This window comes from Plecotus auritus (genome assembly GCF_963455305.1).
Source record: "Plecotus auritus genome assembly, chromosome: 6".
In the NCBI taxonomy this organism is placed as follows: Eukaryota; Metazoa; Chordata; class Mammalia; order Chiroptera; family Vespertilionidae; genus Plecotus; species Plecotus auritus.
In genome coordinates, this window is record NC_137773.1 from 117,307,226 (window position 1) to 117,323,775 (window position 16,550).

The following is a 16,550-nucleotide window of genomic DNA, read 5'->3' on the forward strand; positions in this document are numbered from 1 at the left end:
AGCTGAGGAGGGACAGCGGGAGGACTCCAGGGCATGTCTGGCCCACCTTGGTCAGTCCCAATCAGCCAGACCCCAGCAGCAAGCTATCCTACCTGTTGGAGTGTCTTCCGCCTGGTGGTCAGTGCATGTTATAGCAACTGGTTGACTGTCTGCCCCCTGGTGGTCAGTGCATGTCATAGGGAGTGGTTGTGCGGCCTTAGCATATCATTAGCATATTACACTTTGATTGGTTGAACGGCCGACCGGTCAACTGGACACTTAGCATATTAGGCTTTTATTATATAGGATTAAATATAGAGAAGTGCTGTTTGCTAGACTTCATTTAGGTTCTACGTATTGCCATCAGCATATATTGGAGAAACTGGTTTTTGTAGTAATTGAATTCATTATGGAGTTGGTGATCAATTTTATGGTTTGGTTATTAAAATCTACATGAGTAACCACCTATTTATGATTTTATTTTGAAATTTTTAGTTTTTGAGAAATCTTAAAATTACCAGACATGTTAATAACCGTCAAACTTTTATAAGTATTGAATTTTTTTTGCTAGAATTTTTTAAAAGTTCATAGCTCTTTTTAGATGTAAACTATTCTTTGTCAGGTACTCAATATTCTTAATCTGGTCTCCCATTTATTAAAGTTAATATACATGGAAATTATGCTGCTCCCTTAGTGTTAATTTTATATTTTAAATTTTATATATGGGTAACATTTTATATCAAAACTCATTTTAAGCCCGGCCAGTATAGTTCAGTGGTTGAGCATCATCCTATGAACAAGGAGGTCATGGTTTGATTTCCAGTCAGGGCTCATGGTTGCGGCCTCAATCCCTGGAAGGGGCATGTAGGAGGCTGATCACTGATTTTCTCTCATCATTGATGTTTCTATCTCTCCCTCTCCCTTCCTCTCTGAAATCAATAAAAACAAAACAAAACAAAACAAAACCTCAATTTGAAAACAGTTTGGTAGAAAATTACCTTTGTCTAGTGATTTCAGTAAGTTTTAAATTGCTAATGGTTATCAGTTTAATACTATTTACAAAATACTTTTTTTCTCCAGGAATTATTAGTTTTCTCTTTGATGATTAAAAATAAATTACTGAAGTAAATACTATGTATTATTCATTCCCAAAGTAAAAAAGAGACTGAACACACACCACTAAAAAGTTCTAAACCTTTCATCTCTACTCTCTGGAATGGTCCTGAAAGACGAAAGCATAAAATGTAGATTATTGAGAAAGGTCTTTTGTGTGCATGTGTGTTTGGTTCAGTCCCATATGTTTTAGATTCACATTTGTAATTCTTAAGAGACTTTTAAAAGCTTTCCTACTACATATGTGATTTTTAAAGAGTGTTTGTGATATGTTGATAAAATATGGAAATTACAAAGACTAATAAGATTAATTTATTGTAAGGTGTACAAAAACTCATTTTATGGTTTTATATTTCTCTTCTACTTGGCTTCACAATAATCCAAACTTAAAAACAATTTTTTTAATCCTCACCCGAGGATATTTTCCCATTGCTTTTTTTTTTTTTTTTTTTTTTAGGTAGAGTAGAAGAGAGGGAAAGACAGAGAGAAATATCGATGTGAGAGAAACACATAGATTGGTTGCCTCCTGCACAAGCCCCGACCAGAGCCCAGGCTGCGGAGGAGCCTGTAACCGAGGTCCATATTCTAAAACAAGCTAAGTGCCACATTTAAATCACTTTTTAATCTTGTTTTTCATGGGTGCCTATAATTTCTAGGTACTATGCTAGGACTGTGGGGATAATAATAAATAATAAGGGTCCCAAATTTGATGCCCTTGACCAGAATCGAACCTGGGACCCGTCGGTCCACGGGTCGATGCTCTATCCACTGAGCTAAACCAGCTAGGGCCAAACTTTTAACTTTTAATGGACAGTATTTCATGATGTACTTTTGTTTGTGTAATATGGAAATGTTTACTTATTTAACTGATACTTCATAGACTTGGACTAATGTTCATGACGTCCTGGTGTCTTTTGGAAGAAGAGTTTTGTGCTACCCACTTTACCGCCATTTCAAGCTGGTGACGAAAGCCTGCAGCGACACTATAAAGATACTGCAACTAGGTGAGGTATTATTTTGCTTACAGAATTGTGAATGAAAAATTACAAGTTTTCAGTCTGAGGAAGTAATACTCTTTTTTTTCTATACATAAATAATGAAAATGATTCATCCAACCACTTTTCCTCCCAGGTATATGTAAAGTAATAGTCTCTCTATACAGATATATAATCACACAAATCAGGTATTTTTGAAAGGAGTGGGAAGGTAAATAAAGAAGGTACACACCATATTCCAAACCACTTGGTATTCTAGTAGATTTCATCATTCAATTTTTCTTGGGTGCTTATAATTTCTAGGTACTATGCTAGGACTGTGGGTATAAGCCTATCTAATAAAGAGGGAATATGCTAATTGACCGTCATGCTCTCACAAAGATGGAAGCGCCCACAGCCAATAAGGAGGGAATATGCTAATTGACTGCCACAACCTCAAAGATGGCGTCACCCACAGCCACAAGATGGCGGCGCCCAGTCCCCTTAGTCCTGCTGGGGCGGCAGGCTCATGGCATGGCCAGGCCCGCGCCCAGGGGGGTCCGGCCGCCCTGCGCGCCTACTTCTGGAGTCCCCAAGTTTCCTCAGCCCCCCAGCCGCCCAGGGCTGGCCTGAGGCGCGGGCAAGCCTCAGATGGCAGTTTCCCAGGGCTGCCCGAGGCTCAGGTAACAAGGGCTGGCTGAGGCTTGCACTGCCAGCAGTGGCAGCAGCAGAGGTGTGATGGGGGCGTCGTGTTCCCCTGATCGCTGGGACGCCTCCCACCCCTGAGGGCTCCCAGACTGTGAGAGGGGGCAGGCCGGGCTGAGGGACCCCCCTCCAGTGCATGAATTTTCATGCACCCAGCCAATAGTAATAAGGTAAATTTCCTGTTCCTATGAAGTTTACAGTTTTACCTGGATGACAGATGATAAATAATAAACAATTTCAGAATAGAGTGAAATGCACTTTGCTTGGGGAAGTACAGTGATTCACTAGGAAGAGGCAGGGAACCTGGAATTGGGAGGTCAGGAAAGGCTTTCCAAAGAAAAGCACAGCTACTCTGAGGACTTTTTTTGTTGTTGTTAATTTTTTTTCTATTGATCTTAGAATAAGGGAGGGAGGAACAAACAGAGAGAGAGAGAGAGACATGTATTGATTGCCTCCCACACAAGCCCCAACTGGGCAGGATCAAACCTGCAACCGAGGTATGCACCTTGGCCAGGAATCAAACCTGTGACTACGAAGCACTCCAGCCAGGGACTAGTTAACTTTCACCTTATTTGTCACACAGCATTCTGTGAAAATAGGATGAATAAGACTTAAAATGGCCCTAACTGGTTTGGCTCAGTGGATAGAGCGTCGGCCTGCGGACTGAGAGGTCCCAGGTTCGATTCTGGTCAAGGGCACATACCTGGGTTGCGGGCACATTCCCAGTAGGAGGTGTGCAGGAGCAGCTGATCAATGTTTCTCTCTCATCGATGTTTCTAACTCTCTATTCCTCTCCCTTCCTCTCTGTAAAAAAACAAGAAAATATATTTAAAAAAAAAAAAAAGACTTAAAATGAAAGCACGGTTTTTAAAGAGTATATAAATTTCCTTTTCAAAACTGTTTCATAATTTTTGTAAATTTTCTAAAACACCCGATCAAAATATTGCTTCTCAGTTGTTCAAAAATGCATGTTAAAGAAAATGTTCAAGTATGAATTTAAATGTTTAGCATTTTTATTAGTATTTTAATGCTTAGTTATATAATTAAGTATGTCTGTTTTTTTGTTGAAGAAATAAATGTTCATTGTGGAGAATTTTGAAAATAGAAGTGCAAAGAAGAATAAACAACAGTAATTACTCATATAAAGTAATGCCAGGCACACATCACATATTTGTTCAATGACTGTAGAGACAAACATATATATATTAATATACATATGTATATATTACTTGTATACATATATAAAATTTTCCCCCCGTATGTGTTTATCTTTTTTAAACAAAATAGGGATAAAAATATGCAAATACAATGTAACTTCTCTTTAAATTAAAAGTACGGAATACTTTCGACATTTCTTTTATTATTCTTTTGTGATAATAAATTTGCCTGTAACCCTTAGCAAGGGGGCATCCTTGCTTTTGGCATGACTGTTAAATGAAGCTATATAATTTCATTAGGTAATGTTGCTATGGATTCTCATTTGTGGCCTTACTTCCATAACTTTTCTTGATAAAAATCTCTGGAGTAGAGTCTTTTATTCCTACTGCAGACACCTGCATTTAGACCTCTCACCACAGTCCTGTCCGATTGCATTAGTCTCCTCCTTGTCACAGTCTGACTTCTACCAAACTCACCTATTTACTCCCATATTTCCCTACTGGACCCATCTGCTCCAACTAAATAAATTTTTTTTCTGTTATTCCCTGAACCACCCCATTTTAAGTCCACATCTACTCCTTTCTATGCCGCCCTCCAGGCTGGCATACCTACCCTTTTCTTCATGCACTGAATTATTTGCAGCTTCAGATCCTGCATTGTCTGTTAGCCTGGCAGTGTCAGGGAGCTGTGTGATCATGATAGGTAGTATCCGGGGTGTCAAACTGTAGAGGCACTTACACAAGGTTCAGGTGAAGAATTTTAGGGTTTTTTTGGTAAAGACTTATTGTTGACTTTTAAAACGTTAAGTTGGTAGTTATAAAAATAAACGCCTTCCCCTAAACTCCACCCCCCAGAAGAGAGAGAGATTGGCATATGCTCCACCTGGTATTTTCTTCTCTATGACAATTAAAACTATTCAAAAAATTCTTATAGTTTAGTTAGTTCTCCCGTGAATGTTTCTATTTGGAGAACATGGCTAATTTGGTTTCATCACTTCTGTGAGTTTTGATTGTTCAGTGAGTCCTCACTTAATGTCATCAGTAGACTCTGTGACTTGAAGTGAAAAACAGAGAAGAAAACCAGTTTTACCATAGGCGACTAGATATGGACAAGCGTTCAGATCATACACAGTTGGAATGAAATGAAGTTGAACAAAAGTTATTTAAGAACCTGCTGTATTTCCTCCTCCTGTCATCAAACTCTGCCTTCAACATTACCTCCTTTGTAATTAAAATTGGCCTGTAGGGTGTGCGGGGTAGTCTACACTAATCCTATGTAATAAAAGAGAAACATGCAAATTAACCATCACTCCGCTACGCCCACCAGCCAGTCAGAGCGAGTATGCAAATTAACCCAACAAAGATGGCGGTTAATTTGCGTGCGCAGGCGCTGAGTGGCCTGGGTCCTGGGAACATCCTCCAGACCCAGGCCGCTCCTAGCCTGTAGGCCCGCACTTAGGCCCTGAGCAGCAGGGGTCCCAGAACGCCCTCCGGCCACTCTGGGCCTATGGGTGCAGGCCCCAAACAGCTGGGGGTGGCGACGCGGGGATGTTCCCACCCCCGGGATGTTCCCACCCTGCCCCAGCCGCTTGCACATGCTCCAGCACCAAGTGGCGGTTTGGGTCCACGCCCCCAGCCCAGCGCCCACTACGGGGCTGGCTGCTGGCCTCGGGGGTGTTGGGAGACAGGATGTTCCTGCCCCGCCCCTAGCCGCTTGTGCGTGCTCCAGCACCAAGTGGCGGTTTGTGTCTACGCCCCTAGCCCGGCGCCCACGACGGGGCGGATGGCTGCCAGCCTCTGGGGTGTGCGGAGACCCCGGCGGCCACCACTGGGTGGCAGGAACACGCCCCTAGCCCAGTGGACACAACGCAGGGGTTGCATGAGCTGCAGAGGAAACACCTTTTTAAAAAAATATGTATTTTATTGATTTTTTTTACAGAGAAGAGGGGAGAGGGATAGACATTCGGAAATATCAATGAGAGAGAAACATCGATTAGCTGCCTCCTGCACACTCCCCACTGGGGATGTGCCTCCAACCAAGGTACATGCCCTTAACAGGATTCAAACCTGGGACCCTTCAGTCTGCAGGCCCACGGTCTATCCACTGAGCCAAACCAGTTTGAGAGTAAATACCTTTTCTGACAGCTCATTGGCTAAGCTCCCTGTAAGCTGCCACTTGCAGTGTTCTTGGTAATTTGGGTTATAAGAATCCAATAAGGTGATCTAGGGTTTTTCCACCACACTCCTGGAGGAAAAAACGAAGGTCCGCTACTGGAGGAGCTAAGATATGTCATATCCTGCCCTAGCTGGTTTGGCTCAGTGGATAGAGCCTCGGCCTGCTGACCGCAGGGTCCGGGTTCGATTCTGATCAAGGGCATGTACCTAGGTTACAGGCTCCTCCCTGGCCGGGGCCCAGGTCAGGGCTCATGCAGGAGGCAACCAATCAAAGTGTGCCTCTCACATTGATGTTTCTCTCTGTCTCTCCCTCTCTCTTCCACACACTCTAAAAATCAATGGACACATATCCCCAAGTGAGGATAAAAAAAAAAAAGAAAAAAGAAATGTCATATCCTTTGAAAAATACATCTTGAAAATGCCTAAAGAAAGTTGTCATTTTTTCAGAGTGAAGGGACTAGAGTCCATGCAGTTGCAGTGACTGGCAGTGGCTGCAGCAGCAGGGCTCTAGTTTGATATAGTTATAGTTAATGGCGCTGGTGCCTTCCCTTGATCAGCCCGGTCACCTCCTGTAGAGGGTGGCCGGACTGAGGCTAAGGTGCCTAAGCATTCAGTAGAACATCCCCTGAGGGCTCCCAGTCTGTGAGAGGGGGCAGGCTGGACTGAGGGAACCCCCCACTGTGCACGAATTTCGTGCACCGGGTCACTAGTCATCTATAATAATAAAAGGGTAATATGCTAATTAGATGGGATGTCTTCTGGACATCTTTCCTGACAAAGCTGGGGCTGGAGGGAAGGCAGCCCGGGTCCCGGGTGCCTGCTGGTAGCTGGAGGAGGGAAGCCCGGGTCCTGGGTGCCAGAGGGAAGCTGGTGCCAGCAGCTGAGGGAAAGAAGGCCTACTCTTGGACGAATTTTCGTGCATCAGGCTTCTAGTTTGATATAGTTATCCTGGGCCATTTTGACAAGCTAGATCTCTGACCTTGACTTAAGTAAATGTAGTTTTAGGCTTTCTAAGCGTGGTCATGCACCTAATAATGATGTTTCAAAGATCGACAGAGGTCCTAGACATAAGATTAAAATGGACCTGAAAAATTCCTGTAGCCCAGTGATAGCAAACCCATGGTAACATCATAGTGCAATGCATTGCTCACATGTCTCGGTGCTGCTGCTAGTCATGTGAAAGGGTAGTACATACAGTGTGTACAGTACGCGGTACTAGTGATGCTGATAGGATATTACTGGTTATTGTATTTACTATACTTTGTTATTTTAGAATGTACTCTTTCTACTCATTAAAATAATTGCTGTAAAACAGTACACCTTGTGAACCTATGCTCACCACCACTCTGGATTGCACCGTCTCCTCTTGCGCTGGAACCCTCTTGTGTGGTTGTGTAGTTACATGCTGCACAGGCTTGCAGCCCAGGAGCAATAGGCTGTACTGTGTGGCTGGGCACGTGGCGGGCAAGGTCGTCCAGGTTTGTGTGGGTGCGCTCTCTGATGTTCACATGACAGCAGTGTCCCCTAACTGTATTTCTCAGAATACCTGCCTACTAAGCAGTGTATGACTATTTATTTCTCTTAACCAATTGAGCAATGAAACTTTTATTGGCATTCTTCCTGGCTACATATGAGGAAGCCACATAAATAAAGTTTCTGAAAAAGGCATGGCTCCTGCTCTGAACTTATTATGTATTTAACTCTTAAATAATGAAAATGTTGTGATATAGACTGAATGGGCCGAGAATATATGGGCAGCATAGCACAGTGGCTAGCCTCTGGAGCCAGTAAGGTCAGAATTTGGATCCTGAGCCCTTGACACAGTGGCATTGTGAGTGTCTTCCGGTTCTTCAACCTCAGGTTCTCCTGTGAAATGAGCAGGTTAGGGTATGGAGGGGATTAGCTGAGGTTCCTTTCCACAACTTTCCTTTGCAGGTTGTTAGTAAAGAACTTTAATGACTAGGAAGTCAGCCCAGGCTTCCTGAAGGAAGAAGACTTTAGCTAGGCCTTAAATACAGGCCACTTTCCCACGAGGTCACATGGAGGAGAAAAGGCTTCTAGATGTGGGGAACCAATTGCCAAAAAGACTCTGGGCAAGCCCACAGAGCCTTGAAGGCTGTGCAGGGAGGGCACTTGTGACAGCAATCCATACACGTGTGTCAGGAGTACAAGGGGAGAGGCTGTAACATGAGGGAGGAGGAAGAAGAGCTTATAATAGAGGCATGAGATACTGAGATGATTAGTGGGGACAGGTGTTCAGGGAGTGGTGGAGAAAGGACAGCTACGAGGGGCATTGTCAAGGAAAAATCATTAGAACTTGGAGTGTGTGGCTGTGGGATGAAAGAAGCTGAATGGGTTTAAGGGAACAGTTACATCATTCATTCATTCTTAAAATATTGAAATTGAAAGTCCACTGCTGCAAGGTTTTGTTCCAGGTATTAGAGATTCGCCACTAAATAAAAGTCCCTGCTTTTTTTTTTTTTTAAATTGATCGTTATTACTGAAAGTATTACGTATGTCCCCTTTTTTCACTCAATGACCCCTTCTAGCCCGAACTCACTCCCCACCCTAGGCCTTCACCACACTATTGTCTGTATCCATGGCTTATGCATATCAATAATAATCTACACTAATAAAAAGAGAAACATGCAAATTGACCATCCCACCGCTATTCCCACCAGCCAATCTGTGCGAGTATGCAAATTAACCCAACAAATATAGCAGTTAATTTGCATACGCAGGCACGGAGCAAAGACTGAAGACAGCGTAGAAAGAAGCCAAGCGCTGCAGAAAGGAGCGAAGCTCCGGAGTAGGGAGCAAGGCAGCGGAGATGGGAGGGAAGCGAGGTGGCAGCGGAGACAGGAAGGAAGCCCACCTTGGCGGGCTTCACTCCCTTCTCTGCTTTGCTCCGGCCACAGGAAGCCCTGTTCTTGCAGGAATCTTCCTGCAATGGGCCTCTAGTAAAAGTATTATATGCTAATTAGACCGGACATCCTTCTGGACGAAGCCAGGGCTGCAAGGGCCTAGGCAAGCCACCGCAGCTGCGAGGGCCCAGCCCCTTGCACAAATTTTGTGCATCTGGCCTCTAGTATGCATATAAGTTCTTTGGATAATCTCATCCCACCCACCCAGCCTCCCCACCCCTTCTCTCTGAGACTTGACAGTCTGTTCCATGCTTCTGTGTCTCTAGATATATTTTGTTCGCCACTTTATTTTTTTCATCAGATTCTACCTATGAGTGAGACCATGTGATACTTGTCTTTCTTTGACTGGCTTATTTCGCTTAGCACAATACTCTCTAGGTACCTCTGTGCTGTCTCAAAGGATAACATATCCTCCTTTTTTTTACTGCTGCGTAGTATTCCATTGTGTAAAAATGTACCACCACTTTTTTATCAACTCATCTACTGATAGGCACTTGGGCTGTTTCCAGCTCTTAGCTATGGTAAATTGTGCTGCTATGAACATGGGGTTCATATATTCTTTCTGATCGATTTTTCCGGTTTCTTAGGATGTATTCCCAGAAGTGAGATCACTGGGTCAAATGTTAGTTTCGTATTTAATTTTTGAGGAATCTCCATACTGTTTTTCCATAGTGGCTGCAGCAGTCTGCATTTCTCTACATCCTCACCAGCACTTTACATTTGTTTATTTTTCAAGGTAGCCATTCTTACAGATGTGAGGTGATTTTTTTTATTGTTGTTTTAATTTGCATCTCTCTGATGATCAGTGACTTTGAGCATTTTTTCATATGTCTCTTCACCATCTGTATGTCCATTTTGGAGAAGTGTCTATTTAGGTCCTTTGCCCATTTTTTTAAAAAAAATGTATTTTATTGATTTTTTTACAGAGAGGAAGGGAGAGGGAGAGAGAGTTAGAAACATCATGAGAGAGAAACATCGATCAGCTGCCTCTGGCACACCCCCTACTGGGGATGTGCCCACAACCAAGGTACATGCCCTTGACCAGAATCAAACCTGGGACCCTTCAGTCCGCAGGCCAACGCTCTATCCACTGAGCCAAACCGGTTAGGGCTTTGCGCATTTTTTTAACTGGATTGTTTGTCTTCCTTTTATTAAGTTCTATGAGTTCCTTATATATTTTGGAAATTAACCCCTTATTAGATGTATCATTGGAAAATACATTCTCCCATACAGCGGGCTCCCTTTTCATTTTGTTGATGGTTTCTTTTGCTGTGCAGAAGCTTTTTATTTTGCTACTAGAGGCCCGGTGCATGAAAATTCATGCACTGGAGGGGGGTCCCTCAGCCTGGCCTGCCCCCTCTCACAGTCCAGGAGCCCCAGGGGTGGGAGGCGACCCGGCAATCAGGGGAAGGCGACACCCCATCACACCTCTGCTGCTGCCACTGCTGGCAGCGCAAGCCTTGGCCAGCCCTGGTTACCTGAGCCTCGGGCAGCCACCCTCCGAGGCTTGTCTCTCCTGGGGCAGGCCCTGGGCAGCTGGGCAGCTGACATCTGAGACTTGCCTGAGCCTTGCTTCGGCCCTGGGAGGCTGCGGGGTTGAGGAGACTGGGGGACTCTGGAGGCAGGCACGTGGTGTGGCCGGGACCGCCTACCACCCCGGCAGAGTTGAGAGGATTGGGCGGCGCCATTTTGTGGCTGTGGGTGCCTCCATCTTTGAGGGCGGGGCATTCAATTAGCATATTCCCTCCTTATTGGCTGTGGGCGCCGCCTTCTTTGCGATGGCATGAGAGTCAATTAGCATATTCCCTCTTTATTAGATAAGATAGTCTCATTTGTTTATTTTTTCCTTTGTTTCGCTTGCCCCAGCACAGTGCTCAGTAAACTGCGGCTCGCAAGCTACATGTGGCTCTTTGGCCTCTTGAGTGTGGCTCTTCCACAAAATACCACGGCCTGGGCGAGTCTATTTTGAAGAAGTGGCGTTACAAGAAGTTTAAAAAATTTGGCTCAGGGGGTGGGGCTGGCTGGCCAATCGCCCACGGCCCCTCTCCCCAGCCTCCCCATTCCCATCGGCCTGCCCCACCCTGATTGGCCCACAGCCCCTCCCCCCGGCTGACCCCACACCTGATTGTTCCCTCCCCCTAGCCAGCCCCACCCTTGATCGCCCCCCTCCCCCACTTCGATTAGGGTCAGGGCCGGTCGGTCAACCGCCCATGGCCCTTTCCTCAGGCCACTGGCCCCTGATTGCCCCCCCTCCCAATCCCATTTAGGGGTGGGGCTGGCTGGTCCACCACCTACAGCCCCTCCCCACAGCCGGCCCCACCCCCGATCACCCACCCCCCACTAATCAGGGCTGGGGCTGGCCGTCCAACCTCCCCCAACCCCATTCAGGGGTGGGTCCGGCCGGCCCACCATCCACAGCCCCTCCCCACGGCCAGCCCCACCCCAAACAGCCCCCACACTACAATCGGGGGCAGGGCCCGCTGGCCAGTTGCCCACAGCCCCTCCCCCCAGCTGGCCCGGCCCTGATCTGGCCCCAATCGGGGCGGGCCAGCGGCCAACCTCCCACCGTCTCCTCCTCTCGACAGGCCCAGCCCCATTCCGCTGATTGGTGTTGGGCCGGCCGGACCCCACCCATGCAGAATTCATGCATTGGGCCTCTAGTTGGTGTATAAAAAAGCATCGATTTTGGGGTGTTAATTTTATACTTTTCTCTCTTGCCTAATTAATTTATTTAATCTAGTAGTTCCCTGGTGGAGTCTTTAGGGTTTTCTATGTGCAATATCCTGTCATCTGCAAATAATGACATAATGCCTTTTACTTCTTCTTCTAGTCTGTATTGCTATAGCTAGGACTTCCAGTACTATGTTGCATAAGGGTGGTGAAAGTGTTCATCCCTGTCTTTGTTCCTGTTCTTAGGGGAAATGGTTTTAGTTTTTGCCTATTGAGTATGATGTTGGCTGTAGTTTTGTTATATATGGGTTTTATTATGTTGAGGTATGATCTTCTATTCCCACTTGGCTGAGAGTTTTTATCAACACTGGGTGTTAGATTTTATCGAATGCTTTCTCTGTGTCTAATGATATGATATTGTGATTTTTATCTTTTGGTTTGCTTATGTGATGTATCACATGTATTGACTTACTAATATTGTACCAGTCATGCATCCCTGGAATAAATCGCACTTTGTCATGGTATATGAACTTTTTAATATATTACTGGATTTGATTTGCTAATATTTTGTTGAGGATTTTAGCATCTATGTTCATCAGGGATACTGGCCTGTAATTTTCTTTGTAGTGTCTTTGTCTGGTTTTGGAATTAGGGTAATGCTGGCCTTGTAAAAGTAGCTTGAAAGTGTCCATTTCTCTTGGAATTTTTGGAATAGTTTGAGAAGGACAGGTGTGTTAGTTCTTTGAATGTTTGGTAAAACTCCCCTGTGAAGCCATTCAGAACAGGGCTTTCATTTGCTGCGAGTTTTTCAATTAGTGCTTCTGTTTCATGAGTTGTTAATGGCCTATACAGGCTTTCCAATTCTTCCTAATTCAGTTTTGGGCTATTGTATTTTTCTATGAATTTGTCTGTTTCATTCACATTGTCCAGCTATTGGTATATAGTTGTTCATAGTATTTTCTTACAATCCTTTGTATTTATGTGGTGTCAGTTGTAACTTCACTGCTTTCACCTCTGATTTTATTTATTTGGGTCATCTCTCCTTTTTGAGTCTGGCTAAAGGTTCATCAATCTTGTTTATCTTTTCAAAGAACTAGCTCTTGGTTTCATTGACCTACTATATTGTTTTTGTTGTTGTTGTTTGTTTATTTTTTTGTCTCTGTCATTTATTTCTGCTGTGATCTTTATTATTTTGTTCCTTTTACTTATTCTGGGCTTTTCTTTTTGTTTGCTTTCTAGTTTCTTAAATTGTATGGTTAGCTATTTTATTTTCAAAGTTTCTTGTTTTTTGAGGTAGGCCTGTAATGCTATGAACTTCCCTCTCAGGACTACTTTTGCTGTGTCCCATGGATTTTGGGTTGTTGTGTGTTCATTTTCATTTGTTTCCAGGAAGTTTTTTTATTTCTTCCTTGATCTCATTGGTAACCCATTCATTGTTTAATAACATGCTATTTAGTCTCCATGTGTTAGAATGTTTTTGAGTGTTTTTACTGTAGTTGATTTCTAATTTTATGCCATTGTGATCTGAGAAGATTCTTGATGTGATTTCAGTCTTCTTAAACTTGTAGAGACTTGTTTTGTGTCCTAACATGTGGTCTGTCTTTGAGAATGACCCATGTGCACTTGAGTAGAATGTGTATTCTGAAGCTTTGTGGTAGAATGCTTTGTAAATCTCAGTGAAATTCATCTGATCTAGTTTTTCATTTAAAAAACTGTTTCCTTGTTGACTTTTTGTCTGGAAGATCTATCCAGTGAAATCAGTGGAGTGTTAAAGTCCCCTACTATGACTTTATTGTTGTCTATTTCTCCCTTAAATCTCTCCAGAAGATTTTTATATATTTAAATGCTCCTATATTGGGTGCATATATGTTTACCAGGATTATATCCTCTTGTTGGGTCGATTCCTTTAGTATTATGTAGTGACCTTTGTTTCTTCATTTTGAAGTCTTTTTTTCAAATATGAGTGTTGCTACCCAAGCTTTTTTTTTCTATTTCCGTTCGCATGGAATTTATTTTTCCATCCCTTCAGTCTCATACTGTGTGAGTCTTTTATTCTGATGTGGGTCTCTTGTAGCAGCATATATTTAGGTCATGTTTTTTTTATTCATTCAGTTACCCTATGTCTTTTAATTGGAACATTTAATTGATTTACATTTAAGGTTATTATTGATAGATATTTATTTATTGCCACTCTAATTCTTTATGCCTATGTTACTCTCTATTTCTTCTTATTACAGCAGTCCCTTTAGCCTTTCTTGCCATGCTGATTTGATGGTGATAAACTCCTTTAGCCTTTTTTTTAAATGTTTGTCTGGGAAGTTCCTTATTTTGAATGATAGCCTTGCTGTATATAGTAATCTTGGTTTCAGACCCTTGCTTTCCATTACCTCGAGTACTCCATCCCAATCTCTCAGGCCTGTAGAGTTTCTGATGAGAAATCAACTGACAGCCTTATGAGAGCTTCTTTGTAGATAACAAATTGCTTTTCTCTTGCTGTCTTTAAGATTCTCTCTTTGTCTTTAACTTTTGTTATTTTAATTTTGATGTGTCTGTCTGGGTGTGGGCATGTTTGAGATTTTGCTTGGCACTCTGTGTGTCTCCTGAATTTATGTGCCTTTTTACTTTACCAGGTTACGGAAGTTTTCTGCCAGTATTTCTTCAAAGAGATTGCCTATTCATTCCTCTCTTTCTTCACCGTCTGGTATTCCTATGATGCAAATATTGTTACATTTCATGGTTTCCCACAGCTTTCTTTAGATGTCCTCCTGTTTTTTAAATTGTTTTTTCTTTTTGGTTCTCTGATTGATTTTTTTTCTACCCTGTCTTATAACTCACTTATCTGATCCTTGGCTTCTCCTAATCTGCTGTGTATTCCTTCCAATGTGTTCTTTATTACTGCTACTAGAAGCCCGGTGCATGAAATTTGTGCACTCGGGGGGGTAGTCCCTCAGCCTGGCCTGCACCCTCTCACAGTCTGGAAGCCTTTGGGGGATGTCCAGCATTTGGATATCCTTAGTGCTGCTTTGGAGGCGGGAGAGGCTCCCACCACTGTCGCTGTGCTCACCAGCCATGAGCCTGGCTTCTGGCTGAGTGGTGCTTCCCCTTTGGGAGTGCATCAACCATCAAGGGGCAGCTACGGCATTCAGAATCTGCCCCCTGGTGGTCAGTGCACGTCATATCGACCAGTTGTTCTGCCATTTGGTTAATTTGCATATTAGCTTTTTATTATATAGGATGGCATTCTTAATTAATGACTAGTCATTTTCATGGTTTATATATCTTTTTTCAGGCTATTTTGCATCCTTGTAATCATTATTCTGAATTCTATTTCTGATAAATACACTGAGTGGCCAGATTAGTATGATCTCTGAACGCATAATAATCTGGCCACTCAGTGTATATCCTATATAATAAAAGGCTAATATGTAAATTGTCCCCTTGACCAGGAGTTTGACCAGTAGGCAGGCCGGCCAACCGCCCATGTCCCCTCCCACTCGCCAGGCTGGCCGGACCCCACCCATGCACGAATTCATGCATGAGTACATACATACACACACTGAGAGGCCAGATTATTATGGGTTCAGAGATCATAATAATCTGGCCACTCAGTGTATATTATCTCCATTTCATTTAGCTCTTCTTCTGGAGAATTCTCTTTTTTATTTGGGGCTTGTGGTTTTGTCTCCCCGTTTGCCTGCCTGTTTGGTTTTGTTTCTATGTATTAGGTAGATCTGCTGTGATTCCTAATCTTTTTGGAGGTTCTCTGGTGCAGAACAGTGTCTGACATTGATTGTGACTATCCCTGAGTACCCTGTTTGGACCCATCTGCAATTTACAGTTTGTGGCTCCCTCTGCTGGGGCTGGGTGCATTTGGAAAGGACCAAGATGTGCACCAGGGTCTGCTTTTCCTAGCTCTGGGCCCAGAAGGAGATCAGGCAAAGACTCAAGTCTCTGCCTGCAGGCTGATTGTTAGTCTCAGTCTCTTAATGAGCCTCAGGCTATAAACTCCACCGGGTGGGGTGAGAGGTTTTGTAATAGGATGGGGCAATTGCTTCCTCCCCACACAGAATCTGCCTGTATTGTAAACGTCTCTCTAAGAAAGATATCCATTGCAATATGGGGGAAGACTAAACACAGGACTGGGAAGTTGCCTTCAAAGCTCTTACCCCTAAACCCCCCAACCCTGGATTCTCATACAGCTCTAGTCCATTCTGCCCTCCCTCTGTCAGCACTCAAGGCAGAGGGTAGCTGCACGTGAAATTTTGTTCATTGGCCTTTTATGAGGGTGCCTACATTTTCCGGTGTCTCAACTGGCAGACAAAAAAAAACAAAAAAACAAACCCACTTCTTTTCACAGCCAGATGTTAGTGGGAACCTTTTTCAGTTCTGGTGCTCTTGGTTGGGGAACCCAGATTGGGTTTAGACCACAGAGTTCTCAGTGGGAAATCCACTCCCCTACTCCCCCGGAACTGAGATATTCCTCCGAAACTCTAGCTGCTGTCTGTGATAGCCCAGCCAGCCCTCTTGCACCTCCATACCTCGTACCAGTCTCTATGTCAGGGGTGGGAACCTTTTTTTCTGCCAAGGGCTATTTGGATATATATAAAACATAATTTGTGGGCCATACAAAATTATCCACTTAAAACTTAGCCTACTCTATTTGGTCAAACATTTCATTACTCACCCCTAATTCCTTGGTAGGGCCAGACCAAATGATTTTGCAGGCGTCATTTGGCCCATGGTCCAGACATTCCTCACCCCTCATCTATGTGGTCTCTGCTTTATGTCCTTGGGTATCAGGGTTCTCTCCAGCTAGTCTTCAGTTGATTATTCAGGATGGTTTTTCTACATTT

At 43.7% G+C, this 16,550-nt stretch overlaps 1 protein-coding gene across 5 annotated transcripts in view; it reads left to right on the top strand.

Moving 5' to 3' along the window:
* Positions 1-16,550, top strand: part of SHQ1 (SHQ1, H/ACA ribonucleoprotein assembly factor) — a 205,090-nt gene that overhangs the window by 89,795 nt on the left and 98,745 nt on the right. For all 5 annotated transcript variants that reach the window (XM_080677011.1, XM_080677010.1, XM_080677009.1 and 2 more), the window contains one exon: positions 1,973-2,096. In XM_080677011.1, the coding sequence (XP_080533137.1) occupies positions 1,973-2,096 (124 nt within the window). The remainder of the gene's footprint in view (positions 1-1,972; positions 2,097-16,550) is intronic.